At 45.8% G+C, this 22,858-nt stretch overlaps 1 protein-coding gene across 5 annotated transcripts in view; it reads right to left on the bottom strand.

The window, feature by feature from the left end:
• PNPLA7 (patatin like domain 7, lysophospholipase) overlaps nt 1–22,858 on the bottom strand; it is a 122,389-nt gene that overhangs the window by 61,008 nt on the left and 38,523 nt on the right. For all 5 annotated transcript variants that reach the window (XM_082067692.1, XM_082067688.1, XM_082067689.1 and 2 more), the window contains exons 19-20: nt 22,041–22,164; nt 8,362–8,475 (exon numbers count right to left, since the gene is read on the bottom strand). In XM_082067692.1, the coding sequence (XP_081923818.1) occupies nt 8,362–8,475; nt 22,041–22,164 (238 nt within the window). The remainder of the gene's footprint in view (nt 1–8,361; nt 8,476–22,040; nt 22,165–22,858) is intronic.

The raw sequence follows: 22,858 nt of genomic DNA, 5'->3' as shown, positions 1-22,858 counted from the left end.
AGTGAAGAGAAACAGATATTCCGAGCACGCCTGAGGAGAAGGAGCCGGTGACAGACTCAGGCACTGCTTTTCAAAAAGCAGGCAAGACTTCTACCCCTCTGCGGTGCAAACACCAGCCTTTCCCAAGCACGGTGCCAGAAGAGCGCCGAGAACTTCCCAGACGTGCGAAACCGTCACATCTCCACGGTGTCACCACCGCCCAGGGCCAGACGGCACGGTCGGAAGCGTCTGGTGCGTTCATCCCTGCGGCGCAGCCGGGATCTTCCAGCCTTCTTAGCACCGTCCACCCCGCAAACGCGCGCCCCGCTCTCCAGACAGCGCAGCGCAGCCCCGGCCACTGGCGCGGAACCAGCCGCTCCGATTGAAAAAGGCAGCGAGTTGGAGTTCAGACTTCTCCAAGAACACCAGGAGGTTTCTAAATTAGGCCAGAATCATCAATTGCCTGCACACTAAATGCAACTGTTTGTCTCCTTGGACTAGGGATAGAGCCAAACTTGGTTTAGGTTGTGAGGAAGTTGAATTTATCATGCCTCGAGATAAGAAACTGCACTAGCAGCGACTGGATGCTGCTCGATTAATCACAGTTAATCACCTCCTCCAATAACGAGCAGCAGGGACAGAGATGAGGCACTTCAGGCCAGGCGTGAAACAAGCGGCGCGGCTGAAATGGCCACGCTGCAGTTGAACTTGTCCTTGTGACAAGGGACACATTTTCCTGTCCACTGCTGCCACCTCCAGCTGTGAAATGGCTCAGAAAGGTCCCAAAGCTTTGCCAGCAACCTAAATAGACACCTGGAGGGGCTGAGTCTGGACTCGGGAGCCGCGGAGCCCGCCTGGGTCACATGGACAAGTAGGTCAACCTTCAAACAAGAAAAACTGAAGCAAAGCAGAATTAACTCTCCTGAGTTTATACAGAAGACTTTTCAGGTCAGAAAGAAGAAAACTGACCTTACAGGTCTGAAAACCTGAGTATTTCTCCAGCTCAAAAGCTATTTGGAATCCAGGTGCATCTGTAGCACTCGCCGAAAGCCCCGAAACCTCTCCTGCTCTTGCAGACAATGCTGCAACCATAAATTCATCAAACCTCTCCCACAGCAGGACATTCAGCTGAGACACACATTTTGCAAGGGAAATAAAACGTTCCTTCTCCTCCTCCTCCCACCTACTCACCTTTGCAGATTAACTCACCAGAACACGGGAGCACAGGGCAAAACAGGGCGACGAGTGTTTCTCAAAGGGCGTTAGAGAGCACTTTGCTCAGCACAATCGCACCCCTCTGACCCCGCTCACCACTTCCCATCTCCCTAGAGACTCGTTTTTCTCCTGCCTGTTTCTGAATCAGCTCCATCCCCAGTGAGACCCACTCGAGCTCTCAGCACCCTCCAACCCCCCAGCTCCCTCCTATTGACTGTGAAAATCTGCACCTGCTCCAGAGAAGGCTCTGGGAAAACATCCATTTCCTCTCTGCCTAACTAAATTTCAATTACCGAACAGACCGGCAGCCTCTGCATTGCAGGGCAAGGACTAAACTTCACCTTCCTAAGGGGACTGTGTTTGCCTGCCTTAGGATGACGGATTCCAGCTGCAAAACCAATGTCCTTCAGCGAGGGGAGCGGGAGGTGTCACCGCTCCGCAGCTCCTGCCAGCGACGGTGCAGACGTGCGGGTGATGTCTCTATCCATCTCGGGTGTTCTGAGCATCACAGCGACCAGAATTCCCACCCCAAGTGGTTATGGTCCCCAGCACTGTATCTCATAGAATCACACAATTATTTTGCTTGTGGGAGACCCCCAAGATCATCGAGTCCAACCATTAACCAAACACCACAATCCCTTTAAATGTTTCAACTGTTCTTCCCAGGCTGGGTTCTAGTTAAAGCTTTTCCTCCTGTTCAACTGCGAAACTTAAGGGTTGCTTTACAATAAGCCCTTTTGAAAGTGATTCTCCTGAGAGTTCAGCTGTAAAATGTTTTCCTGTGGATATTTATTTCATTCTGTGAATAGTACAGATTGCCTGGTGAACTGACTATCTGCTAATAGTTAACAGTGGTACCAAATGAAGCTTTTTCTCATCTTAGCTGACTTCCAACTAAGCTGATTTAAAGAAATCACAGGAAAACTCCACAAAATCTACACCAACATCCAAATTCCCAGTAACAAGTAATTGATATAAAAGCTACTGTCTAGTACAAATCTGTCTGTATTAAAAGAAATACGTGTAAGAACAAAACTGAAGCAATACATTCGTCAACTCGGCTCCACGCTGCCCTAAGGCTCGGGTTTAATTGTATGCTATTTTAAATCTAAGCAACAAAGCTCCTGTGCAAGGAAGCAAAGGGTCAGCGGTGGTTTGCTGCTTTAGGAAAGCAGCTGTGGCTAAAGCCAGTTTGGATCCTGTACAACCAACAGAGTGACAGCCCTACAAGAGAAGAACAACAGAGAAGAGCAACAAGGCTGGGGAAGGGACTGGAACACAAGCCCTATGGGGAGAGGCTGAGGGAGCTGGGCTTGTTTAGTCTGGAGAAGAGGAGGCTTAGAGGTGAGCTCAGCACTCTCTAGAACTACCTGAAGGGCAGTTCTAGCCAGGTGGGGCTTGGGCTCTTCTCCCAGGCAGTCAGCAATAGGACAAGGGGCCATGGGCTTCAACTCTGCCAGGGGAAATTGGGGCTGGAGATTAGAAAGCAATTCTGTGCAGAGAGAGTGGTCAGGCATTGGAATGGCTGCCCAGGGAGGTGCTGGACTCACCGGCCCTGGAGGTTTTGAAACTGAGATTAGACATGGCACTTAGTGCCATGATCTAGTCAATGGACTGGAGTTGGACCAAGGGTTGGACTTGATGATCTCTGAGGTCTCTTCCAACCCAGTCCATTCTGTGATTCTGTGAAACCCAAATGTGTTTTTCCTTCCAAGTCTGTTTCGATCTTCTCCAGAAGATCCTCTAACACCACCCTTACCCAAAGGAACTGCATTCTCGCGGTCAGCAAGGCTTGCAGGGGAGCCAAGGACCTCGTGTGGTGACTTTGAAGTGTAAAAATAAGATATTTAATAGTTAAGCCTTTAAAACTTCAAGCCAGTCATCCAACAGGCCACCGTTAAATTAAATATGTTAAACGACAATTTATCGGTACCTTCACAGCAGATTATTATAGACCTTCACGTACATCTGTGATTTAGTTAAAAGGCACATAAAAGGGCTTTCTGCCACACGGAGGCCCAAAGCCAGCAAGGAAAGCAGGGCTGCAAGGGGTGTCTGTTCTACAAAGTAAATGCAAACGGGGTAAAATAGTAATAACAGCCATTTAATTTATATAAATTCACACAATGGCAAGTTCATTTCTGTGGAGCTCTTTCCAGGAGCTGAGATTATTGCGTACCACCTTTTTTCGGGGTTTTCTTTTTTAGGGACAAGGGAGGAGGAGAGGTAGATTAGATCCTCAACTTGAATAAAACCAGGGCATTATTGAAGCTTTACACGGCCCAGATCAGATCAAACGCTCCGCTTGTCACGGAATCAGGGAGCTTAGCAAGGGCTCCCCGATTCAAACTTCCAGTGGTTTGAGAACCACGGTGACAAAGCAAACCTTAGATGCTCACTCCAATTTCTGGCACCTTTAAAAATGCCGCTAAAGCATAAAAAAGAACTGAAGCCTCATCCTGGGGCTGTTTGAGCTTCTAACTTTTGTGATCAATTGTGTCTTGAAGAAAATCACCAGTTTGGGTCACTGCTATGACTGGGCACCCTCACAGCAGGGGCTACAGCCGGTGACCACGGTTCTGCTGAACATTTTTCTTCTTTCCTTTTCACATCCACTTCTCCAGTCAAGAAAAACTTGTTTTAATGGTTCACGAGAACGAATACAGAAAAATCTAGAAGTGTGACCTCTCCTGACCTATTCCACAGTGCCACGTCGAGCTTAAATAATGTGATGCACAAGCTACACGATGCCCGAGGGAAGCATTTTGAAAAGAGGCCACATTACAGAACTCACTTTGCACAGCAGAGAACCCCAGGGAAGGCTCGATCCACTCCAACAAACCTCTGCTTCAAATACACATCCAAAGATAGCAGGACTTGCTGCTCAAGATGGATGATGGGCTCCGAATAGATTTAAACCCCAAGGGCAGACTTAAAGAATAAAAAGAAATGCGGAAAAACGCTGTGTTTCCTAGCACGCCTTTCTCACATGCACAAGGTTGTCTTGCAGTTAACACCCCCACGGCTCCCAAGCAATTTCTCAGCGCGATTTCCATCAGCTACAGCAGGTCTAAATTTCAAGTGAGAATTATAAAAACAATCTCAGCTCGGCAGAGATAAAGATCGTCTATGAAACGCGATCCAAGTTATCCACTGATGTTAGAACATCTCTGTAATCTGTTCACAAATTCTGCGCTCCTGCTGCTGCTTCGAAACCGCTTTGCGGTGCCAAAAATCGTGAGCTGGTTCTCTGTCCTACTTTTCAGAACTGAAGGCAGCGATGAAAATAGAAAGAATCAATTCCCTTTCACTTCTACAACTCTGAAAAGCTTCAAGCAGCACTAGAAACAAGCACCGAGGCGTTCGGAGGAGCAAACGCTCTCGCTGGTTCAGTGCCCGGGGCTGAGCTGGGCAGGAGTCACAGAATCATTTCAGTTGGAAGAGACCCCCAGGATCATCCAGTCCAACCATAACCTAAATCTAGTACTAAACCATGTCCCTGAGAACCTCATCTGTGCATCTGTCCAACCCTCCAGGGATGGTGACTCCAGCACTGCCCTGGGCAGCCTGTTCCAATGCCCCACAGCCCTTTGCAGAAGAAATTGTTCCCCACATCCAACCTCAACCTCCCCTGGTGCAACTTGAGGCCGTTTCCTCTGCTCCTGGCGCTTGTTCCTGGGGAGCAGAGCCCGACCCCCCCTGGCTCCAAGCTCCTTTCAGGCAGTTCAGAGATCAGAAGGTCTCCCCTCAGCTCCTGTTCTCCAGCTGAACCCCCAGGTCCCTCAGCCGCTCCCATCACACTTGTTCTCCAGGCCCTCACCAGCTCCGTTCCTTCTCTGAACTCTCTCAAATACCTCAATGTCCTTCTCATGATGAGGGGCCCAAAACTGATTCCTGAGCAAACACAAAGAGGCAGATTTGCACTGGGACCACCTTCACTTGGGAATGTCTGGGATGTCACATCCAGAGGGACTCAAGGTCAGGACACTTTCCTGAGAAGCAAGACGACGTAGCTGCAGATTGAGCAGGATCCAGAAGTCAACATCTTTCCTTACTGGGCATATACTCTGAGATTTTGGCTGTTGCTTATCACTGCGATGAGACTCCCCATGCTCACCCATCTGTTTGATCCCTCAGGAGAGCAGCAGCTCTAGCGGGTCACCCCAGAGATCCCAGCAGACCAGTGTCCCATCCCTGACAGGAACAAAGCAGATGCCAGGGGACAAGACCAAAGAGGCCGAGCATACGGTGCTCCCCCAAGCATCAGCTGTGCAATTTTTCCAGATTGCACATCACAGCTCAAGGAACTTGAATTACTGTACGGTCTATAGAACATGATTTCCCTCATTTGACATTGTTCTCGTTGGCAAGCATCACCCACATTTACAATTTTCTTACCCATTAGGCGATATTTTCTGACAATGCATTCCAGAGTTGGATCCTCTACAACCACTTAATGCCTGGTGAAAGCACGCAGGATAAAGTCTCTCCACTAACTCCTGGAATTAAAGGGTTCTTCACCCTCGACGGGAAATATTAAAGCTCAAGGGTAACTTATTGAAAGGGTAATTCCGCCTCAGAAACCACCCAGTTCTTGGCTGTGGAGACACACACTGCTCAGGCTCTACGGCAAGTACCCCAAAACAAAAGCAATTCACTCTGGTGTGGGATTCCTCTGATCTAAGAGAGAATTTCACCTGTCTCAGGGGACAAACACCCATCTTCGGTCACTGTTCCACCAAGCAAGACTCTGGTTGACTTCACCTTCCGGTCAGTAGGGAATTGTGTGTGATGAGTCGCTTCTTGTTCTAGAAGATGGTTTTCTGACTTGCAGAGGACTCAGAGGACAATCCTCCTCCATGCTGCTGAAGCACAAGTAGCTCTTGCTACCCAGTGCATTATTTCAAAACTCTTGCACCTGTTATCCCCTCATTACTTTATTACTTCTGATTGAATGGGGAAAACAATGTCATAAATCCTGCCTATAAATCACTCTACTAGAAAAACAGGAGAGAAAATGGGATGGAGAGAATTCATTTGGCCCATCCCTCTGCCCAGCACTAAGCATCACCTCAAAAGCAATTTTTTAAGAGGTTATAAAAACAAGTAACAATCTTTTAGCCTTTCTAGGGAGTAGAATCAGCTTTTTCTTAATATTCAACTCCTGCCATTTCATTGCACTGCCATTTGCCATATTCCGATATGGCGAGTAGCTGATGCCATCTCTGCCAGCAGACAACTTGACACATTTGCAAACACCTACCAGGTCTTCCCTTAAGCTTTCAGTCCTTTTGCCTTTCTAGGTTAACATTTCTAACCACCAATTCGCCTCCTTTTTGCCCTCCAGACTCTGCCTGTCCCTTCACACGTGCTGCAGCCCGGTACTGAAGCTCTTCCAACACCAGAACACCAGCATTTCTTCACTCCAAAACACTTTCTGTTGACGTAGTTATTTCGTTCGCAGCTGCAGGACGTTGCTCAGGCACGGTCAGCATTAGATCCTGGATTCTTTTTCTAAGAAACACCTACCCAGGCCCTTTTCTCTGTGTGCCGTTTACTAGTTTCTAGCTCAAAAACTCCAGTAAACTCCTTTACTTTCTGTCGACTTTGTACTTGACTTCAAACTCTCTACCCTATTGTTTTCCTTCATCGCTTCAGTTCCCTCTCACTTCTGCCCTTCCTCTCTTATCTGATGGACCTAACAGACAAAAAGACACAACACAGTTCCTTAAAAGATCTATTTTAGCATTTCGTTTCGCTTCAACTAATTAGCCGAACCATATGCAACTCTAGAGAAAACGAATTCCGTATTTGAAAAAGTCAGGAATTTGAGGCTGACACTCTATAGATATGGGAAGACATTTGAATTCTATTACGAGTAAATGTTTTGAATTGTACTATAAATGTAACGCTCCAGCTCAACTTTAACTGCCAAGTGAAAAGATTCATATCTCCACAGAGAGCACTTTTTAGGGGAAAACAACTCTGCCAACTAATGGAATCGGGAAAGGGATGAGAAGAAAAGAGACGCTGTGATTCTTCCTCCAGACAAAAGGCAGATTAGAACGCAGCCTGTGTGCTGTGTAAATGTTAAATATTTTGTGATTACTACCAATTTACAGTTTAAATGCTTACTAGGAACATTTAAAATCATCCACCAAGGAGAAAGGTGGTTTTAAATTCCACCCGCTCGTTTCCTGGTCGGTCACAAGGAGATTTAAAAGGGCAGCTGGAGGCAGGAGGTGCTGCTGGCGGCACCGGGTTTGCGGCTCGTTCCGTGCAGAAGCCGCGTGTTGCTACCGGTTCATAAATCCGGGCAGGAAATCTGCTCTGTTAGCTAGAGAAGAGAATTGGAGGAATGTTCAAGAGAAATCCAGAGAGCGGGAGTGCGCTGTGTGACAACCCACAGCAGCAGGTCCCAAACGCTTCAGCAAAACTGATGCTTACAGGGGAACCAAGAGGATGATTTTTTGTTGACGTAAGAGAAAAATCAGAAATCATTTGAAATAACAGCATTAAAGAATTGCCTTTAAGGCTAGTGCAATGATTTAGTGCTTAGTGTAACGGCCCTGATGCACTTAGGGACAAAAGAATTACATTTCAAGTCCGTCAGTCTCCAGATTTGCAAGGAGAGGTATAATGTCAAGTGAATTAAAGAAGATGGATGAGTTGATGGATCCGAGGAGCAATCAGAGTCTGCAGGACACAGACAGATCTGGCAGTTGCACAATGAGGACTGACAGCCTAAAAATGCAAGGAAGAGGAAAACCAACCCCAAATATCAATGCTCTGGAAATAAAGGTACATACAATAGAGCCAAGTGCTGCCTTTGAGTCCCAGCGAGCGAGACAAATGCATAACAACATTTAAAGTGATTTGAGAAGTCAAACTTTCAATAGCACTAAGTGATTTCCACTTTGCTAAATACGCATGTCCTGCATTTGGCATGAACTTCTTCCAGATAACACAAACCAGCCCTGTGATAAAACACGTGAAAAATTGATTAGAAGTTGGTGAGTGTCTGCTATAGATCAGATCAGGCAGACAAAGAGAACAAAATGTTTTCTCAGTATGTGTCAATCATAGAGAAAACCCAGAGGACTTGGTGCTAACAGAGTGTTTTAGCTCCTCAGACATAGAGATAGAAAACGCTTTTAATTGTCTTACCTGGGGGAATTTCCGTTTGATACAGGTCAGTGCTCCCTCGGGGAGTTTGGCGAGCTCCGAGTCCCTGACGGCGTGGACAGTGGTGGCTCTGGGCTGGTGGGTTAGCGCCTCGACCTGCAAGAGCACACAGACAAACGTTAAAGTTCACACCGTGCTGCAAAAACCAAAGGTCAGGGTGAAGAAACGCAAGGATTCCCAAGGAGCAGACGGGCAGACTTGTGCCCACACACACCCAGACCAAAACCAAATCCCCCAGAGATCCATCTGCAACAAGGATCGGCATCGATTTAATCCAAATCTCTTGGACACGCGTTGGGGTATCGGGCAGTGTCGGGTTGTCACAGAACCTGCTGTGGGATCAGAGAAGTTTTGGGTGAGATTTGGGAAGATCCCACAGCCGGCACCTCCAGAGCAAAAACTGCGCTTAAGGCTTCTCGAAACAGCAACCAGAGGCACACCATGAACTGGCTTATCACAACACTTGGATCTTTTCATCCATTGTTTTAAATTGTGATAAATCTATCCAAGAGAAAGGAAAACCCCAATTCTCTGCTACTCTTCTTTCCTCAACACCACCCTGAAACACTTTTGTCCTGGTTTTGTTAAAAAACAAGTTTCTCTTTTAGTGAATGTGCCTGTCAGCTAAAGCTTCATATGAGCTGCATTTTCCTGGAGAACCAGAGGCATGTTTTGGTGAACACAGCAATGGAACGTGAGGTTATTGATAAGGACAGATTCACATCTCGCCAGAGGGGCAACGAGAAACAGGTGACCAGAACTGACCAACAGAGTATAACATCCCATTCACGTGATACTTCATATAAAAGTGGGAGATCACGAGGATGTCGTCCCTTTTCCTTACGGCGACATTAGGAGAGGACCTTGCGAGTCGTCCCCGCGAACTGAGGCCAGTGACAGACTGAATCCAGCTCCGGTTGGCTGCAGAGTCCAATCCAGGACTTTGGTTGCCAGCTCTGCAGTGGCTGGGACTTTCCAGATTGGTTTTGTATATTTTGTATTATTTTCTCTGTTCTTATTAGTAGCATTAGTAAAACATTTTTAATTTTCCCACCTCTCTTCTCTCTGTCCTTCTTTCCCTCCCGATCCCTGTGCTGAGTGGGAAGGGGGAGAGGAGGTTAACAATACACCTGACAGGGTTTTATTGTCACCCCGCAATCCAAACCCTCGACAACTTTCCATCTTACTTTCAGAAGCCAAATGCCAACAATCTCGAAATAATCCAGACTTCCTAAAATTTAAAGAAAGGGATGAGGAGCAAATCAGCGCATTTGGGGCAGAAATGAGCTTTGGTTTTGGAGATTTTGGGACTTTCTTTCCTTTACATATGCATGTGTCTGTGCTATGTGAATGGGAAAATGTGACAGTCCGCACCTACTTGAACAGTGCCTGATTATTTCACCTAGAAACGCTTATTTTACTGATAAAGAAAATGATCAGACAGTGAAAATCCATCCAGAGATATTCTCCTTTACGGGGAGAACCTGACACAATACAAACCAACCCGGGTTCTAAAAGCCAACTCTGCAAAATGTTCCCCGAACCCAAAACTGCACCAACTGGACCCACCAGCAGCGCCCGGTTTGTTCTGAAATGCAGAAACCAAATTCCCTGGTGAAATATCTGCAATTCTTAATGAGAGGTGTGCTCGGGGAGACGGCGTCGCTCTGAGCTACAATATTTAATTGCTTAGAAACAGCGCGGTGCTCGGCTTTGCAAATTTGAGCAATACCGGCGACGTTTCCTGGGTTTCCAATCCATAGATCGGTCGTTTCAAATAAAACAGTTGTTGCTGTAGTAGCTGTAATTACCAAGGCGAAAACACAAACAAAATCATTCCTCTCGCTAACCGCAACACATGAACACTTAGAATGAAAATGAACATGACTTTTCATTTTAAGTTTTCCAGGAGGAAAAGAAACAGAAAATATATCCGCTTATAATGGTTTGGTTTGGGGGGTTTGAGAAGTTGTTTTGCTTGCTGGGATTTTCTGTGTGTTTGTTGGGTTGGTTGGTGGTCAGAATTAGTTTCAACGCTGATGTTTACAGCGAATTCCAACACAACTAAAGCTGTTTATGATAGAATTAGGGGCTCAGACACACCGAAAGTTAATGCAGTGTAGGATGCCCTGTAGGATGGCAAAGCCCCCACTGCCAACACAAACATGTTCTTGGCACATTCCATGTGCACAAACCAGACTAATTCAGCCAGCCAGAACATCCAGATCTCAACAACTTGCAATTAGTCCAGAAAAGTTGAGCTCAGCCCACGAATATTAACTCCAGTGAGTGCAGATTTTAATCAACACCAATTGCTCTGCAGGAAAAACTACACAAGGATTTAAAGAAAATACATTTTGCAAGACCTTTGGGTTTTGTTCATGTGCCAGGGATGTTTTGTTAGGTAATCACATTTTAGAACTAGTTATATAGGAGGGGAAAGAAAGTTCATGCCATCTTTGTACGCATATTTACAGAGAATCAAGTCCCCAAATGGTTGTATAACATCTTCGGGTTTATCTCTCTCCCCTATTATCAGCTTTTTTGGCTCTGTAATTCAGCTTCCTTATCCCAAAAACAGGTTAAGAGCTCAAATTGTCCACATAAAACCTTTCCTCCCAGACGGTCACCACCCGATTTGGTTTAATTTGTCTAAAGAAGAACAACACTCAAACTGTCGAACATCCTTTTCCCTTCTTTGTGTGATATACGAATGCATAAAATCAACTGTACTCCAAAGGGCTCTCCAGCCTTTCAGAAAAGATGAGATCTGTAAAAAGGGAATTAAATTTTAACTTGCAAATAAAGCCTTAGGGATGGGTTTTTTTCCTCCAAATTGCAATTTTGTCCTTTTGAACTGAACTGAACCTCATCCCCGGGTGGTCAGAGGGGCACTCAGACCTTTCTCAGCCCCCAAGGAGCGTTTCAAAGCTCCGGAGCGAGTGGAGTTTGCATCACGCCCATGTTACAGACCCCGCCATTGCAGGGAATTTGTTCAATGGAATTCCCAACCAATTGCAGGAATTGCGTCCTGTCCTTCTCTTCCCCACACTACATAAGCCTTGCCATCAGCTTTGGTATTTTCATGCAAATACACCCCAGTATTCTAACATAGAAAACACCCCTTGGCTGTTAGCATCTCGGTTCCCAATCTGAGTTTTTATTGATTATCCCAAGCTATTAATAAAGCCCTTGCCCTTCCCTGGCAGTGACACTGAGCACTCGGACCACCCACAGGATTACTCTCAGTGTTCACTGCAGTCCCAGCTCTCCCCTTTACACCCCATGTTTAAAAAGCCGCCACTGAATTACCTTTCGATTCCCTGCATATGGAATCCACCAAATCAAATACATATTTGGCTGTTCTCACCTTTCTTGGAGATTAAAAACCTATTCTAACACTGAGTCATAGTCCTCCCCTGTAGATCATACTTTTCTTATTTGCATTTATTCTTAATAACCCATTTGAGAGGTTACGTATTCAGAGTTTTTTCTCCTTCCTTATTAAAAAACAGAAGTTTCGCACAACACGAGCATGTAAAATCATTTCAATCTTCAGCCACATTCAAATCTTTGGGCTCCCCTGTCCGGTGAAACTTGTGAACAAGTGTTCTTATTTTTCCAGTTTTGTAAATAGCACAAGACTTCAAGATGCAGCTTGAACTTTAATAAAATCCACCGGCGATCAGAACATCAACTCCACCAGATTATTTCCCTGGTTATAAAATAGAAATGTAACGTTTTGCTCACCCAGCACAGCTGCAGCAAACACCACAAAGACACCTCCAAAACAACATTAACAAACGTTTTAGAAATAATATTATATCTTCCTAACCGTATTCAACCTGGCCGAGGGAGCATATATTCATATATATAATCACCTAAGATTCACTTTCGAGCCCTCCGCAGACCATTAGCATCATTCACCCACACCAGTGTGAACATGGCCCCAGCGTTTGCTGCGGTGCAGGGAAGGACCAGCGGACTCTTTCCCACATCAAATTCAACTCAACATGATGGATTTTGCTTGAGGCAACAGCGCATCTCCGCTTTTTCCTCCTGTAACATCCCCTCCTTGTCCGTCGTAACAAGGCTCTGAACCAGTTCTGCCTCTCTGCCCATTGCTGGCCTTCTCTTTCCATGTTTAATTCACTCCCACACCATCCTCGCTCGGCCTCTCGGCCGCTCGCAGCGTTCCTGGAGCTCAGGTTGGAGCCGTCGCCTCTGCTGCCCTGCCCAGGCTGGCTCGTCTGCTCTTTGCCATCTTATTTAGTGCTGTTCGCTCTTCCTTCGTATTGTAAACTCAAACCTACATTACGGTGCTACTTCCACTTTGTCATCTGTCTCTCTTCGAAATCCAAGTGCTGTGCCCTATTTCGGCAGCCACGCAAAAGCGCTAAATGTTCTGTTCATCACTCGCCTGTCCCTGAGGTCTAACCCTCGGCTCTTCAGCAAGGCTCTTCAGCAAGGAAACCCTCGGTTTCCAGCAAGGACTAATATTTCCTCTCTGCTTCCATCACACCCTCGAGAATCTGTCCATCCATCATCACCTTCACTTCCCCTCCTCCAAGAGCCACGCGCAGTAACGCCCCAAATGCCGTTAATAATGTGCATTGAGGAGCACATATTGATTTAGAGCGCGATCTACCCTGTGCTTCTTGGAACTGATCGTGAACGTTATCACAGGTGGCGGCCCCTCCTGTGCTGCTGCAGTTCTGTTGTTCACAATGTTAACAAAAAGACAGGAAAAAACCCCAAACCACCACACCACAAACACAACCATAAACAGCTCTATGCTCTTTTGACTGTTTTAGTTAATTCTGACAGTGAGTTTCTCTTTTCTTCTAGCTTAGCGTGAAATGGCGACAAAACCATGTCCAATGCACCCATCACGGACAATGCACATGATTCACAACCCTACTCTACAAGCTCTTTACAAAGAAAAAGTGTTATTGTAAATCTTTTAACGGGAGAGGGAAAAGCAATTTATGTTCTCATGACCTCTTTTGACTTCATTTTCAACAGCCAACCCTGCCAGCTCTTCTTACGGCTTTCCAAATTACACACTTGGAAAGTGAAAACTAGTGAGTGTTATCATGCGCAAGTTGGTCCAATTACTCCAAATTCCTTTTTGCGCTACATCCAACACATCACTTGGAGTATCTGTTGAACTTCAAGCGTGTGCACAGCCCCAGTACAACAAGCGCAGCTGTTCTCACGTGCAGCCTTCGGCATCTTGGAGACTTCAGAGAGGACTTGACCAAAACTGGGGCTGGCAATAAACCACTGCAAATTGAGCCTCACTTTAACAAGTTACTGCATGATTTCTTTAATAATCAGCAAACTGCAAATGCATATTATTTGAAGATACAGTTACTTCTATAGATTATTCTTCCCAAGTGAGTTTTCAAGTCACAGGTCTGGTCTGAATTAGTGACTCAAGCCAACAGGACTGTGTTTCTATCCAGACATCCATTCTCCCCAACCTTCAACCACAGGCTCTTGTGGCTCTTCCTGCGCGTTCCCTTCCCACGCATTTTGCAATCTACTGCTTGGGATTTCTTTTCATTATGACTAGTACTAGATCTGAGAATCTTTTATTCTCTCATACATCGTATTCCCTTCTCTCATGTCAATATTTTCCTTGCTACCAGCTCACAAAAAGCCATCACCTTTCCCCATCCAGGGCACCCCACATTTTGACCCTTGCTCTGCACCCCCAGACATGGTGCAGGACAAGGGAGCAGCAGCCATAGAAATGAAAGCATCACCTATATGGAGACCCTGGGAAGCACGTTAGGACTCCAAGGTTTATTAAATGATGTAGTTTAAACTCCTCATCTTCCAAATCCTCACGATCACCACCTGTCAACCAGCCTGATATCTGTAGGCTTTGAGTTTTCATGTTCACACAAGACGCTTTGGCAAAAGCCGGCAGCCCACAGACACGCACCCTCTTACAGAGGAGATTGCTCGGGACACATCCAGCTGTGCTTCAACAAAAGTGGCATCATGCCACTATCTGATAACAGACCAAGACAGTGAAAAGATATTTTCTGCTCCTGCAGGACAGGCGGAGGGACACGGCCCATCCCGAGCAGGGTGCAGACAGCAGACACTTCCCAACGCGCCCGCGGTGCCAAGGCACACCCGGCACACACACCTCGGCTCCCACCAAAAAGACAAAAAGCACCTCTTCGCTTGCTTTTTACACAACATCCACCCTGAACCACAGCAGGTGCCACACAAAACCAACAGCTCCCCCAGGGAGAACCGCCAAAAGACAGCGGCAAACAGCAGGGACAGGGATGCAACACTGCGCGAGGAAGCGAAGATGCACCTACGGAGGCATGAGAAGAAGAAATATCAACACTGACATCTGCTGATGGCTCAGGAGGCTCAAGGAAAGGGACACACAGGTACCGGGTAGCACAGCCGGATCTCAAAGGCCAACAGTAGCACTGGAACAGCATGGGCACAAACCAGATCCACACATGGACTTTTACAGTGGTACATGTGCTGGACCAGGACAGATGATGCTGCTGCAGCTGAAGCCGGCAATGTAACATCATCAATGGTATGTGAAGGGCAACCAAATACTACAAAGAACAATCCTTTCCTTGTTTAAACAAGCTGCTCCCAGACCTTTCTTCAGCTCATTTGCACCTGAAGCAGCAGAGGATGCTGATCTCACAGGTGCTTCCTCCAGCCATCAGTTCAGCAGGTTCCAAAACATTAACTTGTTTGTATCAGAGAAGGACAAAGGACGAGACGCTGCTGGAAGCAACGAATGAGTGGGAAGAGCAACCAGACAAGCTGCAAATCGATGCTGTTTGTGGGCGCAGAGCCAGCGGATGATTGCAGAACACTGCGTACTCTCCAAAGTTGTTCTCACAACCACCTTCTGCAACATTCTGCATGCCAAGTTAACCCCATGACTGAGGCCATCCAGCACTTCTGCGCAGAATGAAGACTCTGTCATTTTTTAATACATATAAAGGCTTACATGCATATACACACACTCATATGTGTAAGTCTTACTTGGTAGATGTGTGAGTGTATATATAAAATATATATAAACACTCAATAGGATGTTACCTTTTGTAATGAGGGCAGTGAGTCATACTCCAGGTTCTCCCCAAAGGACTGAGCCTGCATTTTGCAGCAGTGCAGTGACAGTCCTGTCGCAGCAGTGAACGTCATTAAGGGACAGCAAAGGGAAAGATTCCAGCTGGGGAAGGGAGCTGGTGTTATATTGGTAACAGTCCTACCTACTGTATTTAAGTTTCACTCCTTATATACATGTGGCTATAGAAAAGATGGGAAGTCACGTGCAGATTTTGCTCCCTTAATCCAATGTTGCAGTCAAAACGAAAGAAAGAATATTGAAAGTTATCTGAAGTGCACACATGCACAAGAAACCCCACTCCAGCAAATTCACCCATGTTGTTTGACGAGTATTGACAAGCGTGGTGCCACTGCCAGGCATGCATCATGCTCCTCTTACGATGAAATTACGCCTGAATTTCAACATCGGGAGAAGAGATAACAGCATAAGGTCACCTGCTTAATCACTTTCCAATAAGGGAGAGATCTGATTGCCTTTGACTGATACCACAACACCACCAAACCTGGCTGGAACTTCAGCAACATCCTTCCCCATCCTTCGGCACCAGACTCTGTCCCACACTGCTCACTGGCCTCCATCACGCTTCTCACTCACTCAATGCCTCGCTCTTAATGATGCTTGACAAAATATAAGTGTTACAATCAAGAAAAAAAACACCTCTTTTGCTAACAACTGTCTTGTACAATTTGCAAAGGTGAAAGGGAATGCAGTTTAACTCTTTCACATTCACAAGCCACCCCGGTTTGATGCAGCATTTCTCAAAAGGGAAAGGAGAAAAAGGAGCAGAAGGGATGTGCAAGTCCTAAAGGGGGATGAGCAGTTGTATCACAGAATCCTTTTGGTTGGAAAAGACCCTCAAGATCATCGAGTCCAACCATTAACCAAGAGTCAGTGGATGCTAATAATGACATTATCACAAGGACATTCAGCTAGAGCAGGAGTGAGACACAAAACGGCTCAAGAATGACCGTCTGATGCATGAAATCACCCATCTGAAACCAGCAGGTCATAACCATTATCACCATCTGCCAAAGATCCTAATACTCTCTAAAAAGAATTTGGCTAAGGAGAAAAAGCTCTCTGCACTTTTATCTGTGGCAGCTACAAAGACAAATGACTCACAGAACATGAACGCCAGATAATTTAACACCAGACCCTGCGGTTTTCCCAGCCAGCAACAGACCACTAAAGGGTTCCACTACAGTTTTTGGTTATGAACGGTCTCTTTCTTCACCAGCTGTTGGAAGATGAGGTAAATCAAGATAAAGGTAAGTTGTTGCAGAGAAAATAAATGGAAAAATAACAGTACTCAGCAGCTCAGACTGTAAGCAAAGATGCTTGTAGTAAACTGGGGTTCATGTGGCTCAGATTGGCAGCTGCAATTCAGCCAAGAACACCCTCAAGGCAGGTGTGGAAACCAGGACACCGAGCTTCTCATTCCAGTGTGACACTGTGCAAATGTGAACTCATTCCTCAGAGCTGCTTCTGCCTCCACTGCTGGGAAACACTGGAGAGTTTGCTGGTCTGTGGTCTGGTTTGTTTGGTGGTTTTGTTCATTGGTTTGGGGGTTGGTTTGTTGGATTGGTTGGTTGGTTCGGAGGGTGGTAAATACAATTTCACATACAAGATGCTGCTAGGGGAATAATAGTTTTTAGTGATGTATTACCAAGCCAGAGGGTGGAAGAGGTGGAAAGAGAAAACCTCTTTCCAGAGCCACATGTTCCAGCTCAGTTCTGGACCTCGTTGCCTCCAATATCCACAGACACGGGTTGCATGGACACCACTAACCCGAATTAACCCCAAATCTGCCTTTTTAGCTACTTAAAGCTTTAGAAACAGAAGATTCACAGTTTGAAAAAATTATTTGTAAGTAATCAGCAAAGAAAACCCCATCCACACACTTAAAAATGCCAAAGTAAGCCAGGCTTAAACAGCTAGAACTTGCCCGATTTTGCACGGTTGTCAAGCGTACAATGATATTCTGCTGGCTTGGGTTGCGTCAAGAGACGGTGGCGTATGATAATGCTAATGCTGATAAAGAACAAAAGCCTGACAAGTGTAATCCTGATCCTGGCGTGTTTCCTTTGGGGACCACTCAGCAATTAAAGATTTCTAACAGTCAGTGGTACATTTCAAAAGGACAATGCTCCAAACCCCGAAGGAAATCATGAGCCATTTACAGATTCTTCTTAGTTTTGAACTTTTTAAGAGAGAAAAAAAGACATTCACATTGAAGTGTATTAACAAGATGAACAGCTTAACAGTTAAAAACACTTAGAAGAGCCACCATTTCTAGAATGTAAAGCATGATTTTCTGCGATTTATCAGTCGTGCTGCCAGGCATTAAAGAAAGTGTTAGTGCACAAATGCCTTTCTGCAGTCATTTGGCTATTTTGCTACCCAAAATTGCCCAGGTATAATCCTGCTAATAACATGGGGCATTCCAGTTGCTAAAAAGCAGCAGAACCCCAGGTTCCAGCATAAGTTGGGGAATGACCTATTAGAGAGCAGTGTAGGAGAAAGGGACCTGGGGGTCCTGGGGACAGCAGGGTGACCATGAGCCAGCACTGGGCCCTTGTGGCCAGGAAGCCAATGGTACCTGGGGTGGGATAGAAGGGGGTGGTCAGTAGGTCAGAGAGGTTCTCCTGCCCCTCTGCTCTGCCCTGGGGAGACCACACCTGGAATATTGTGTCCAGTTGTGGCCCCTCAGTTCCAGCAGGACAGGGAACTGCTGGAGAGAGTCCAGCGCAGCCACCAAGATGCTGAAGGGAGTGGAGCATCTCCCGTGTGAGGAAAGGCTGAGGGAGCTGGGGCTCTGGAGCTGGACAAGAGGACACTGAGGGGTGACCTCATTAATGTTTACAGATATATAAAGGGTGAGTGTCAGGAGGATGGAGCCAGGCTCTTCTGGGTGACAACCAGTGACAGGACAAGGGGCAATGGGTACAAATTGGGACACAGGAGATTCCACTTAAATTTGAGAAGCAACTTCTTCCTGGTGAGGGTGGCAGAGCCTGGCCCAGGCTGCCTGGGGAGCTTGTGGAGTCTCCTTCTGTGCAGACATTCCAACCCGCCTGGACACCTTCCTGTGTAACCTCATCTGGGTGTTCCTGCTCCATGGGGGGATTGCACTGGATGAGCTTACCAGGTCCCTTCAACCCCTGACATTCTGGGATTCTGTGAGAATGAACCAACACATTGCTGCAGCTTTCCCACCCAGTGGGGCATTTTGGAAAGCCGACTGGTTTGCAGTTCAGACGCTGCAGACACCAGTTTTAGGTGGCTATCACTAAGTCTGGCTATAAACTACATAAGAGCCCAGGTTTTAAAAATATTCTAAGTTCAGCAGCTGTCACTGAGGTCCTCAAGAACTGCCTGGCATTTAGTCATCCGTTCTATAGGAACCCAGCTGAGACAGCGTTGACTTGCATAGAAAGCGAATGGCATAGAAGATTCTGTCACATCCGTATATTTGAAGGGAGTGGGCAGGATACAAATCACTTTTCTTCAGCAGTTTGCCTGATATCAACAGACATAACAAATAAACAAACCAAAAGGAATCCTCTTTCTCACACTGTGTGTTAATGACATCAGGACAACAACAGTAAAAATGACAATTTTCAGCAGTTAAGCAAGATCAGAACTAAAGCAGCTGTATCAAGAGAAAAAATGAGACTAATATAAGCATTTTAAACAAATAATTCGCTGAAGAGAAGCCCTTTCACTCTATCAACACACAGTGGGCTTTCCTGATTTCCTCTGGGGTCATGGTTGAAATGATCATATAAGAGTTACTGTTTTGCTTGCATAACGGTTTAATAAAATTAACATTTTACCACCAGTCCATCTGTAGCAACGGCCTTAATGAATTAAAAGATTCCACCCAAAATGGGTCCAATCGCAGTCTGTAGACAATCAGACTTGGGTCAACTGTATTTCAAGCGATTAACTGTATTTCAGATGTGAGGCAACTATCTAACAGACTCATCATTGTCCTTTAGAAACTACCTGGAAGGCTAAAAATCAATCAGGACTTGATGTGACCAGACAGAGCAGCTGGAGTTGCCCATCACTGGTGGCAGCAGCATCACCCCAAAAGGCTCCTGGGGAGTCGGGATCATTTTCCCAACAGAACCATACTCATCAGCTCTTCACAGAATTACACAGGGAAGGGAAACTTGAGTTTCTACTCTGTTCTCTCCCCCTGAACCGACAGACCGCAGAAACAGATGCCATTGAGTCAGTAGAAGGAACAAAACAGTTCAAGCCACAAGTTTAGCCTTGGGAGCGCACACACATGCTTGAAAATTAACATCTTGTCTGGAATCCTTCACTTTGTTAGTGCTTTTCTTCTGAAAGAAGTAATGGCAGACACTCATCTCTCATGCATATGACACGCAGCATTTTTAAAGTTCTGATATAAAGGCAATAAACAAAACCACACTGACTACAAGACTCTTGTCTTTTGTTCGTGCCCACAGTTCCGAATGACATGGGAGGTCTTGGAGGGGTTTCAGGGAAGAACATCCCACCAGTGGACCAAAATAACAATTACCAACCGCTAATTTCATTCCTAGAACCCTCTAATTACTTTACCTTCAGGGAAAATATCCAACCCTATAGGAGGCTTTTAAAGGTTTATAACAGATCCTGCAGAAAGGGATAAACAAAAGGGAAAATGTCATTTTACTAATGCCCTCTGCAAAGAACGACTACATTAATCTTGGCAATCTTTACCACTCCTCCCCCGTGTTTTCAAAAGACAGCCAGAGCATGGGGATTTGTTCAACAAATGGCAGCATGAGTCAGTGGGCCTGGAGCTGTGGGTAGAAGGAGAAGATGACATCCATGGAGACACAAAAGTCTTCAAAATGATTCATGTCATAACACGGATCCAGAAAAGTGAGTTATAGTTTAGAGATCAAGTAGATGGTATTTCTGTATCAATGCCCAGGGACTCATGGCAAACATGGCATGGTTACATCAAACACATCCTGGTCCATCTACCACATCAATCTCCCTCTTCACAGTATTAACAGTTGAGCCAGCACCAAACCTTCTGCCAAAACCACAGAATCCCAGAACGTCAGGGGTTGGAAGGGCCCTGGAAAGCTCATCCAGTGCAATCCCCCCATGGAGCAGGAACACCCAGATGAGGTTACACAGGAAGGTGTCCAGGCGGGTTGGAATGTCTGCACAGAAGGAGACTCCACAACCCCCCTGGGCAGCCTGGGCCAGGCTCTGCCACCCTCACCGGGAACAAGTTTCTTCTCATCTTTAAGTGGAACCTCCTGTGTTCCAGTTTGCACCCATTGCCCCTTGTCCTGTCACTGGTTGTCACCCAGAAGAGCCTGGCTCCATCCTCCTGACACTCCCCCTTTCCATATTGATCCCCAGGAATGAGTCCCCCCTCAGTCTCCTCTTGTCCAGCTCCAGAGCCCCAGCTCCCTCAGCCTTTCCTCACACGGGAGATGCTCCACTCCCTGCAGCATCTTGGTGGCTGCGCTGGACTCTCTCCAGCAGTTCCCTGTCCTGCTGGAACTGAGGGGCCACAACTGGACACAATATTCCAGGTGTGGTCTCCCCAGGGCAGAGCAGAGGGGCAGGAGAACCTCTCCGACCTACTGACCACCTCCTTCTAATCCACCCCAGGTACCATTGGCCTTCCACATCCTGCCACTTTCAGAAACATCACTTCTTGCAGTCAGCATCATCTTGAAACCAGCCTTGTCCTCCTCCTTCCTCTTCCTCCAGATCGCTATAAACAAGAATTTCTTCCCATAGCACTAACATTTCCTTTTGCTTTGTTCAGAGCTGTGCTAATTCTGGCTATAAACATACATATGAAACGCTCAGGTTTCAGCACAGAAAGCAGAAGAGGGCCTGAACAACAATCTCAGAACTTCAGAAACCTTCCGATTTTAAGTATAAAAGTCAAAGACGCCATACATATTTACGACATACGACTCCCATTTCAGTTGTTCAGCGAGGTATGAAAACAAAAAACGACCACAGGAGAGAAACTAAACATGGATAAATGCTCCAATTTTGAAATAAAAAGTTGCTTTAACACCTTTTAATAACTATGCATTCCCTGAACAACCTGATGCAGCTTTGCAGTCTGCTCTGGTAACTTGGACTAGATACTTCCAGGGAGCTGCAGCCAAACTGAATCTAAGATATTAAACTTATTCAAACCATCCTTCAGTCCACATTCCTGCAGTACTCTTGAACTATTCTAGTAGGCTGCTCTCCTCTCAGTGTGAACAAAAGCAACCCGTATCACCAAAGAACACTGTGCAGGGCTTTTTGTTTGGTTGTGACTCTTTTTTTTAACTCTTTAAACCAAGTCTAATACCGCCATTCACGTATTATATTTAAAGTTTCCACACAGAAGGGATTTTCCATCTTTTCAACTTGTGAATGCCCTTAACCAAGAGCAACAATTGATCAAAGCGAGATTTTGTTTGTTTAGCGTGGAGTCAATACCAATTTCTCAGCCAATCCATTCGGTTTTGAAAGCGGCTCTTACCACTCCAATCAAGTCTCCTCGGCCGTATTCCCCCGTCAGGTGCTTTTTTCCATTATCCATCTTGATGACTGAGCGAAGTCGACCGTTCAACACAATGTACGTGCAGTCGGACTTGTCACCCTGCCTGCAGGAAGAATAATCAATAACGAGGATTAGCGAAGCATCTTTGCTCAGCAAATGCATCCGCAGTCATTCTCCAAGGAAGGTTTTGCTGGTCCAAGTGCTGTTTGGAACACAGATTTCCAGCATGGATGAAATGCCGCACTTCTGGTAGCCGAGGTACAACTAACACGAGGAATTCCAAAGGATTTTAACAAGATATTGACAGCTGTGACTGCTTTGATGCACAGAGTAATCCAACACTTCATTGGCATTGGTGCTGCGGGTATAGTTACAAAAATTAAAATTACACAGCACGTAAAATTATAGGACACATACTAAAATTACAATTACACGTACTAAATAAGATCTTCATTCTCCCGCCACTGCAGCAACCATATAATGGTTCAAGTGCATCCTAGCACAAAAATCCATAAAACTAAGTTTTCCCAAGGGTAACTTTTGCCCCTTAAACATAAAGCGCAGTGCCGATTTTCAGTTTACTGTTGAATAAGCCTACCTGAAATTCCTTTGAGTTTTGTTGTTTAGTTTAGAAAGGCTGAAAAACATTTGGAGCAACAGGCATTCCTGCCCTTAAGAGTGCAGAAACTACCACCAGAACACACAACTGTGTCTTAACCGACTACGTCACTTTAAAAGCTTACAGGGATAACGTAAATGATGAGGAACAGTATGACAGCATTTTAACACCTGGAGGC

Source organism: Streptopelia decaocto (assembly GCF_964273445.1).
Source record: "Streptopelia decaocto genome assembly, chromosome: 17".
NCBI classification, from domain to species: Eukaryota; Metazoa; Chordata; class Aves; order Columbiformes; family Columbidae; genus Streptopelia; species Streptopelia decaocto.
This window is presented reverse-complemented; position numbering and strand designations above follow the sequence as displayed.